The sequence below is a fragment of the Sinohyriopsis cumingii genome, chromosome 8, assembly GCF_028554795.1.
Source record: "Sinohyriopsis cumingii isolate HCF-2022 chromosome 8, ASM2855479v2, whole genome shotgun sequence".
NCBI classification, from domain to species: Eukaryota; Metazoa; Mollusca; class Bivalvia; order Unionida; family Unionidae; genus Sinohyriopsis; species Sinohyriopsis cumingii.
Window position 1 is genome coordinate 74,085,609 of NC_142968.1, and position 11,019 is coordinate 74,096,627.

General features: G+C 35.3%; 1 protein-coding gene across 2 annotated transcripts in view; it reads right to left on the reverse strand.

Annotated features, from left to right (window-relative positions):
* Nucleotides 1-5,317, reverse strand: part of LOC149793814 (atos homolog protein A-like) — a 116,868-nt gene extending 111,551 nt beyond the window's left edge. For both annotated transcript variants that reach the window (XM_089967818.1, XM_089967819.1), the window contains exon 1: nucleotides 4,944-5,317. In XM_089967818.1, the coding sequence (XP_089823944.1) occupies nucleotides 4,944-4,959 (16 nt within the window). In that variant the 5' untranslated portion in view covers nucleotides 4,960-5,317. The remainder of the gene's footprint in view (nucleotides 1-4,943) is intronic.
* Nucleotides 5,318-11,019: the final 5,702 nt, after the last annotated feature.

An 11,019-nucleotide genomic window follows, 5' to 3' on the forward strand; every position in this document is an offset into this window, starting at 1 on the left:
TAATTGGTTAGCACAGTATACAATACAGACTTGTACAAAATAATGTTGTGCCTTTAACGAAATGATAAATGCCAGACGAAGTACTGTATTATACCAAATGCAAAATGAGAATTGCGTATCACAAAAGTATCACTTACCGTATCCAACACAGCATGGTGTTGGCATCTTATGGTTACAAGTCTTGTGTATCAGCTTTCGAATTAGATCAGTTGACCCATGTATGTCGCTGATCAACATCAGATTAATTCATACACATGTGAAAAATGGAAGGGTTTCTCAGTTTGAGAGAGAAATTACATATCTCATAATGTGATCAAATATCAGTATTATCTAGTTTTAATGGAACCCAATGAAGTTTAAGACCAAAATACAGTGTATTTCAATATTCAGTATTATTCTGATGATTTGACATATTACGTTTTTCCCCTAATGGCAGCATTGGGGCTTTAAAGGCAGTTAATTTACGAGTCAAGCACTTATGAAATCAGATTAAGTTCTTGTTGACATTAATTGATATTACACGTTTTGTTACACTCAATTCTAATCAAAAGTGCATACGTTTTTCACACTGGCTCATTTTAGAGAAAACACTGGCACTATAGTGCAGAAAACAAAAAACTGTCTGTTTCTGATGACCATTGATCCTCAGACAAGCACCAAGTGTTAACATTCCTGAATGGGAGTTCAGACAGATTGACTGGTACACTAAATCTCATCTATATCACTACAATTTGTTTGTAGGTTTGATGCAGAAGAACACCAATGCCACCATGCAGTGCTTATTCATATCCTTGACTGGCTACATAAACTTGCTTCTAATTCACTGAATCATCATCTAAATCATCATCACCTAAATCATCAATGATATCATCACCTAAGTCATCATTATCATCTTCTAACTCATCAATATCATCATCATCATGTAAATCATCAATGGCAATGGCAATGCATAATTGTGTTAATAATCACTGCTGTCCTTTTACTGTGCACAATTGTTATAGGGACACTGGATCATTAATTTGAGGGTAAGAAAATAAATAATAAAGTAATCAGTAAAAACAGTGACGCTGATAGTATTCATCTATTAACCACCACCCTCCACCCCATTTTGTCCCACAATCACTGATTTTAAAGCGTAAAACGAATAACCATATATAAAAAAATGCTCAGAACATAGTCAATTCATTCATCAATTTATAATTTCTGAATGGACTGTGTTTGGTTATTCACTGTATCTAACATATGCTTGTCTTCTCTCCTGAAAATACAACTGCATAAACAACTAAATAATTTTCAAAAATACACTCCTTCCACAATGATTATTTAAAAATTGCACACAAATAATTTTCCATCTCCCTCCAAAAAAATCACATAACTGTCATAAATATTAAATAGACATATGGTAGCTCGTTTAATGGAGTATCTGACTAGTAATCCAAGAGTTGCAGGTTCATATATGCCCATGTCAGCTGCCTTGGTCTCTCTTTTGGAGGGGATCCCAAGTGGCCGAGTGGTCTTAAGCGCTCACCATTCCGGATCACTGCCATCTCACCTCTGTCTGCGTGGGTTCGAGTCCAAGGCTCGGCTAGTGTGGGTATGTGGGAAAGCCTGCCAGTAGCTTCTTGTGGGTCAGTGGTTCTACCCTGGGTTTTCCAGGGTTCTTCCTCCACCAGTTATACTGGCCGTCATGTATAGCCTATCTTGTGCTGAAAAATGTTAAACCCTAGAACAACAACAAAAACTCTCTTTTGGAGAAGAACTAGCTCCATTTTCTTCAGCAGGATACAGCTAATATTATTATATGAAAGAACTGTTAAACTAACCAATTAACCATCGCATAACTATCATGTATTTTTTTAATGTTATGTTCCATCTGTCTGATCACTCTTGCCACTACATATCAGAGAGAAAATGTGTATAATCAAATCAGGACTTTAGCGTGGGACCTCACTACAGGCAGAAAACTCTACCACTTCAACTATACTTACAAATGAAAAGAAATAAAAAAGTTTTGTAAAGCCTTTATTTAGCTTAACTTTCAATGTAATCAAAGGAAACATTTGGGCTTAATCAAGGGTGTGGACTGGCTCAACAAACATAAAATATCCTTTCCACATTTGCTCTTTTATAGCTGACAAATGTCTGGTTTAAAAATAAAATAAAGTGAGATATATTTTGTAATATACCACTTAAAATGGAATGGCACTGATTAGCCAAAGTAGCTATAATTATTATATGTTTCGCTATGGTCAGCAGTAGACAATGCAAAGTGAGTAACATCATTAAAATGAAAGTTATTTTTTGACCTAGCATGGTCCAAGGTTGACATTGCCAGGGTGGGAGTGGGAGATAAGTGCCCCACTCCTCCAGAAATGCCCCATACGGCTTACATCTCTGATTGCCTCTGTCAACTAAAATCTAGCTCCTGGCCTTCATGGCTTAGCTTCGAAGTCTGGAAGACCACATTTCCATTAACAGGGGTGAAGGTGGGCCACTGGCACCTTAAAACCAGTCGCTTTAGGTAGATGGGACTCATAAACCTTGGATGGTAGCACATCTAGGAGAAGGGAAACTGATTCCAAAAACCTCTGCTGGCTTGAGGCTATCACTACTCACAGGAAAGGCTAAGGGAGTAAACCCCGACAGAAAATCTGCAGACAGAGTTCCTAAGACGGTCTAATATTGACTTCAACATCATTCTGGCAACTCCTGCAACACCATTTAAGTGCCAAGCTGTATCAGCATTCATCATACCCTTGGGTCCACCATCTGCATGGAGAGGGGGATCTGCTGCATGGGCAACAGCTGATTCTCCATCCCACCCTGCCCAGGCTTCATAGCTCCAGTGCAGATGACATGCCAGTGTCATCATAAGGCGGCGGCACAACACAGAAAGTAACAGTTTACCGGTCCTAAGTCAAAGCTCAATTGGCATAGAGCTTAGCACCAGTGGTTGCATCTGGTGGTGGGAGAGATCACCATGTCTCACTGGACAGCTACCACCCACCTCAAACTGGGCAGACCTCAGTCATTAAGATGCTGCCCTCCAAGGTCAGCCAGCTTCAGTGGGTGCATGGAGCTTAGAGAACCATCTTGACATGTGGGCTACACACTCCGCAACAAGCAAGACTAAAAAAAGAAATAAGAAGATTCTAGCTCTTTGTTTCACATCATAGATTTTGCTACACTGGTGTATGCCGTCTGTACAGAAAAAAATAAGCTCATATACCAGAAAAAATGAGACTGTCGGTATTTGAGTACCGACACATTTTAATTCTATTTTAAGAATTGAAACTCTCTCAACATCAAAGTCTGTCAGAAGCCAACTTGTTCCTTTCATGTGCCACTACCATTATGGTCCCATATCTCTGCTGACTTTGATTAGTTATTAAGAACAACAAAACAGCACCAAGGTCAGCAGATTTTTTTTAAACTTTCAAGTGATGACAAACAAAAACAATGCCTGAAGATATTAAAACTACAAGTTGACTCTTCTTTCAGTGCTTTGTTGTAGCTGTCAATTACTAACTGGCAGAGCATGATTTTACACATGCACAGAACAACATAATTTAAGGTATTTATCTCTTTGCTTCTTTCTTATCCCTAGTGATCAATAAATTTACTTTTTTCAAAAACAGTACATTAATGAAGCATTTATACTAGTTTCTCATAGGAGTGCTTCAGAGAAAGACAAGCAACACTGACTTCGTCAGTGGCACAAATTTCAAATACACATGTGGAGAAATCAAAAACTACTTCAAGGAAATTGAAAACAAAGAAGTATATTGACCTAAAGGACCTTCCATGGCACAAAACAGGTAGAGTCTGGAGGAAAAACAATTGAATTTTGTATAGTTCGCAGAAAAGCATTATGTGCATTACCTATGTCAATGATACGTCCTGATTTATCATCAAGTTCAAACCATTATATGCAGTTAGCAATCTCAATGATATGTCCTGACTGAGCATCAAGTTCATACTATTATATCGAGTTAGCATTTTTGAACATCAGAAAAGAATGATCACAGTTGGCCTGTACACCAATTATCAGTGCAGCTCCTGTAACGGTCAGAAGCTCATTCACAGCATTTCCTTTTTCTAAAGTATTATTTGCAGAAGAACATTCTCTGCTTTATAGCAAATGACAAAATATGTCTGATTACGACAGTTCAGCATGGTTCATCAGAATTTGTAAAACACTGGACATCTACCAGTATCTGACATCCTTGCTGATACAAGCACAAGATAAGTGTGATGTGCAAGCGAATATGTTAACACATATGAAAAATATAAAATATGGATATGTAACTTCTATATAGCCTATAACACACTAAACATTGCGGGGGGGGGGGGGGGCTGGAATCTTCTGTCAAGACAGGATATACTTTATATTTTATTTTGAAATCCTGTTTTTTTTTCAAGTAATATAATGAATTATAAGTGGTTAGTATCTATGGCTGCTATAAATCTTAGTTTTTTTTTCTAAAGTAAGTAGAAACTACAACATATAAATCAAAGCTTCCTGGCAGGAAAAATATTTATTTACTTATGAACTTATTTCCTACACAACAAATCTCTTCGAAAGGAATCCCCTCTCTCTCTCTCTCTCTCTCTCTCTCTGATTTCTATTATTATTATTTTATGTGGTGGGATGGGGTTAGAAAGCTGTTTATAACTTCTTTTTTTATAGAATAAATACTGTTGTTACGACTTAAAAATAAAGTTAAAAAGATAATAAACTTGATCATCGTATAACATCCTTTTATAATGGCTAGCTTGATGAATTCGGTAAATAACAAACTGGCCGTTACAAGATTGAATGGATTGACTGTGAAAATAAAAGAGACTTTTTTTTACGTTTCGTCTGCTTGAACAGCTGTTTGTCATGTTACATGTCGACAAGCCTCGGTTTGGAACATTAAAAGGGCGATACAAAAACAAACCTTTTTCTGGCTTCATTTCGACGTCTGCCCAACAGATTCTTCGTCAGTCAACTTGTGAATGCTTTACATAATAGCCACACATCATCAGAGCGCTAAGATGTTGTCTGAAATTTGGAAGAGTCGCATTACGGACGACCCAACTTGAACTGTTGACGTCTCTCTCCCAGCCTACTCATTGATTTCGTTTATGGATTTGCATTCGTGGTCACGTGAACAAACAAGAGGCTGAAATACAAACAGGTGCCATAGTGCGGAGTCAGATTTTCCCCAAACTTTAAGAGTAAAAATTCAACTGATGTAAATTCAAACAGCAGATATGTGAGGCATTTCGGTTGCTACCACAAAAATTACTCGGTACTTTTCGTCCACTGTGACCTTGACCTTCCAAAACATTAGTGTACATGTACCATATTCTGACACAAGGCGGACTTAGTGGCTTCAAATAATGTAATTGTCAATAGAAACATTTATTTATTAAGTAAAACGGACAGTAAAGTTTCAATATTTCATAAATTATACAAATCTTGCACAGAAAGGAAATCACTTACATTTTTGAGGAAATTTATCAGAAAAGTATTTCCTCCAAGAGAGGCAACTCTAAATGAATGAATATTTGGATTGCGCAATCAAATGTCAAACTGTCAGGTAGGATCCGAGTTTGAAGAAAAAGACAAAGATAATAATTAGTTGTATGACTTTTAAATTAAATAACTTTACTTGATTTTTTTCCATTATCAGGAATATAAAGTAAGTTTAAATGACATTAATTTTGCAAAAGGAAGTAAATTCATTACTTTTTTTTTTCTTTTTTTTTTTTAACGATTGCTCAGCATATATAAAACTGAAAACTTTGCTCTTAACGGATAACGACAAGACCGGCTCATTCTGTCTGCACAAAAGTGTCTGATTATTCAAACCTCATATAATAATAATAATAATAATAATAATAATAATAATAATAATAATAATAATAATAATAATAATAATAATGACAACAACAACAACAACAACACGACTCTATTGTCATAAACTAAGTGACAGAAAAGAGCCACTAATATGTTTTCCCTTAAAGACAAAAGAGAAAATCTAAAGAGAATTTACAGTAATGCGAATAGAATCTCAAATAGTCCTAAAAGATTTATCACAAGTCCAAATGTATAAAGTTCCTTCTGAATTCCAGTGGCATTCCAAAAATATTCCAATATTGAATTTGTTGATGTTCATGTAGTCTCGAACGTATTAATGTGCCAGTGTCCTGTAGTGTTGCGATGTTTTAACAGTCTTCTGATGTTTCACAATAATATAATACAAAATGTTCTTGCTTGAAACTACTATATTTCCAAATTAGTGTTATAAGAATACCATAGACCGGATCTTTGTATTTCTCGTGAGTAATAATTTTAATAAATAATTCCACCCAAATTATATACTTTACACACAATGAGACTGATTTAGCCTCGAATGTTAAATGCAAGAATAATAACATTTATCGAGTAAACAACATTATATAAAAATCTAAGACACAAAAGCAAAACCAAGATGAGGATTAAAAAGTAAATTCTAGAATATTCGAAGTTGTCAAAAAAAACAACAACAAATTGTTCTACTAAAATTAAAGTAAAACACATCGGAAACATCAGGTACAACAGGTTATTCCATGGGGGAATTCTAATGTCCTAGTCCCACACCCAAATAAATATATTTACCTCCATTGACAATAGTCCTAATATTAAACCATACTCATAGAGTCATATTAACTATGTATTATTTGCTTACAAAATAAACGTTTCTGGTCAGGTACACAACAACGACCGTGACTTTGACAAGGACAATTCCAAAATACAGATATATTTAACCTATAACTATGTAGAAAAACGAATAAATACGATTTAAATATACTTAACTATAATAATACTAATACGGCATTCGCCTTTTCCAGTGACGTCACAAGCGTTCTTTTGCAAACCAGGGCCTAGCAAAGTGGAATGAATTGCCCACTGAACTTAGACGCAAAAACACAGTGATCCCATTTAAGAGTGCTCTCAAAACTCACTCATTTCGACTGCAAGAACAATCTTAAATACCTAATAATGTTTCCTACCTTAAATATTGTCAGCAAGTTTTTTTATGTTTTCTAATTTCATGGTGTTTGTTTTTGTAATCATATCATTATATGTTTTTTTAATTGTCTTATATGTGTTGTCTAATGTTGTAAAGTGCTTAGAGATTATCCTGAGAGATTTTTGTAGTTTTATTTATGATTTTGCAATTTTTCGTAGATTTCCGTATGTAAAATGCAAGTTAAATGTGCATGAACAGACAATTTTCTGTTCAAAGCAACAATTAAACAATAAAGAAATAAACGAATTCAATAATAATAATAATAATAATAATAATAGCAATAATAATAATGGTAGTAATAGTAATAATAATAATAATAATAATAATAATAATAATAATAAGGAAGAGGAGGAGGAAGGGAAGGATGATTCTTAGAGGTTGGGGTGATAGGAGATATGATTCTTCACCTCTGTGTTGCTTTGGTTATCGTTATCTAGGATATTATCGGCTACGGTGTTATTGCTCGGACTGAATAAACAATAAAATAAAATATGAAGTTAATGGATGTAGTAACACAGATCCGAGAAAAAGATATATATATATATATATATATATATATATATATATATATATATATATATATATATATATATATATATATATATATATATATATATATATATATATATAATAGAACAACAGAAACCCCATATGTAAAATATAACAAAATTAATCAATTGCATAAACAAAATGAAATTGAAAATTACATGTCATGATACACTTTCTCTTAAAAATAGAATTGCAAATTTTATTTTACATGTATTTAGCCGTTATGTTATACCGATACAAACATTTTATCATATAATCAAGTGACTGATCGAACTCAGAATGCCGACGTGTCAGCATAACTTGATTGGTTACAGACCTTTACCAAATCACTGTTGTTGACAGGTCAGCGCTGCCGTATTTCTCCCCCCCCCCATCTCTCTCTCTCTCTCTCTCTCTCTCCCCCCCCCCCCCCACACACACACACATCTGCGGATACTTAGCCTTAATATGGATGCAGTCTTTTCCCACTGCGTGTCGCATAAATATAGATCTATTTATCCTTCAAATAAATATAAAAAATAACTTAAATATTTGCAGGTTTTACTTTTCTGGCCTAGAACAATATTCCCACTCTTATTATGTCAGATATTGTAACTCGGTAGAATATGGCTATGGTCGGTTCGCAACCTGATACTGATACACAGTTCTGTTAGCATAACATTACTGTATCTAGCGGCTAATCGCTTTCCTAACTGGGACCGTTTCATAACTAGACCTCTTTGATAACTATCACTCCAAAACGTGGTATGCAAATCCCAAGCTGAACAATGTCGGTCGACACAAGCCGATTCTCTCGGTTACGATATTTCACAACTTAATTACACACAAGAAATAACGAACTGTACGATTTGTCTTAACTACATTACTTATTAACTATGGCTTCATTCATCGACATAGTACAATCAGCTCGTAGCATACATGATACACATTACTCAAGACAGATAAATGAATATGCACAGTTTGTATCAGAGTAATACATGAAATTCATACAATACAAGATCTCTATCACATGGGAACGAGATAATTCGACCAAATTCATATCAATTCGAGCAAATTCGTATAATACAACAGTAACGTAACAATCGAGACAAATGCTTCAGAACTCAAGCAAAATTTAAAAATGAATTGAGTAAATTCAACAAATTGATACAAACTTACACCAAGAAACATGTTATATGACTGAGACCATACCTTGTTCTTTTCAGAGACCACCCCATTTTCTGTGAAGCGGAAGGTCTCTCTGGTTCATTGTCTCTCAAATTCTTCCAGACCCGCGTCCTTTGGACGAGTTATTGACAAGAATAATTTCTTACTGATTTCCTCTGGGTAAATCAGACGTTACTTTTGCCAAAAAAGCTTGGACTGACAAATTTTGCGAGGAAAGCTACTTAAGACCTTGGATTTTGTCCGGGAACACACACATCCTCATTTACCTTAGCCATTCATGATTAACTTTCGCGAACCGCCAAACCTATACCACTCTCATCGAGGTCAGATTATTTCTTTCTAGTTCGCATTTATTATAACTATTATGGAAAATATCATTGTATGACACGTCCTTAGAATGGCCCAAGATTTCCCAAACTTTTATCTGGCTTGTCTCTACTTTGTCACTTTTTCCTCTTAAACCTACACTGCCGTACCAGTCATATCGTTATTCCAGCGTGTCCTAATAAAATTCACTCATGCCCCTAACCATCGCAAGCAGCCAATTTATGGCAAGCCTAGCCCTAACGTCAATCCTAATGATTTCGTGTCAGGTTGACCACGCCAGAATTTCCTGTTAAAATATCCACTATATTGTACACAATAATAATAATAATAATAATAATAATAATAATAATAATAATAATAATGATAATAATAACAACAACAACAACAACAACAACAACAACAATAATAATAATAATAAGAGTACAGGAATCATCGTGGTCTTCGTTTTGCCAACGTTGACGCTAGATTTAACTTCAGTCCAAATATAGATGGTACCAGTGATACATATTACAAGTATGTAATTTTAAAGTAAATATGTGATTTGTTGTAATTTGTTTCTTATATTTCGTCGACATGTGGTCTTCTCACATCCATCCTTTTCTTTTAAGGAACTGGCCATGCATGCATGCATCCATCCATCCATCCATCCATCCATCCATACATGTATGCATACAACTCAGCCATCGGGGGGTCTCCACGTACTACTGATAAACAAAGGTTCTATAGAAATGTTCTGTAGCTGAGGTGCAGGATTCTGTGTAAATGTGGATACGTACATTTTACTTAAGTAAACAATTCTGTAAATGCGCAAAAAGCATGCTGCAATATCCGGGCGCTCATAAAACTGATGCCAAGGTCGAATCTGATAAATTTTACGGACGTAATTCTATGTCCTATTATATCAAGAATGGTCGCTAATCCACAGAGAATGAACCACATTTTGTGAGACCGTTGTATTGTCATTGGAGACCGAGAAGTGTCTACTGTGTAGTCCGTTAAATACCCCCTCCCCCAATATGTGTTGATACTTATTGACAACTTGTTTGAATGATGTAAATCAGTTTTTGCAATGTGCAATTTTGCTTCATTTAGATATTTTCAGAATACACATGCATACATTTTAAACACATGCAGGTAATTATTTATAGTCGTATATAGCGCAAATCTCATCATGGCTACATGACAGATGGTTGCGTATTCCACGTTGAAGTCGTGAAACATAGGATTTGATCCAGAAATGTTATGTACATATCGCAAAAATAAACCCTACAGCCAACCCTACCTCAAAAGCCGTGAGAAATTGCGGTATGTGTATAAAATGTACACTGATGGGTGCAGACGAAACTGTCTCAAATAATTGCAACTTTGATTGAATAGGCGATAACGGCCCCAAAACCTTCAGTTAGTATCATTACGTGTGTTGTTTTGATTATCGGCCTAGTTCATGTGAAGAGGACAATCGATGAAGACGTTTGATAGACAATGGATGACATCTTTTATCACGGGCATTAATCAGTCAGTTGTTTTTTATTATATAAACAAATCATGTAAAAGCTCAGAAAGGTTTGTGGAAGATGGGTCCCGCATTTGTTGACGGATGATCAAACACATACTCGCGTTCAAGCCGTCAAAAGCTACTAGCCAAATATGAAAATTATGACCCCGGTCGAGTCATTCCAAAGACTTATAAATATGGCAGCAAAAGTCTTCACTAGTCGCTCAGCATTAAGAAGTTATTGTTATGACTGGTCTACCTGGTGTCAGGATAATGTGACTGGGTGGAGGCATGATGCCTCAGTGCTAGACATCGCTATAAATTGACACACTGCAGACATCGTAGCGATATGACTAAAACAAAAATATTAAAACTTAGTCAAAAATCAAAATTACACTCTCACATGTGTGATAATTT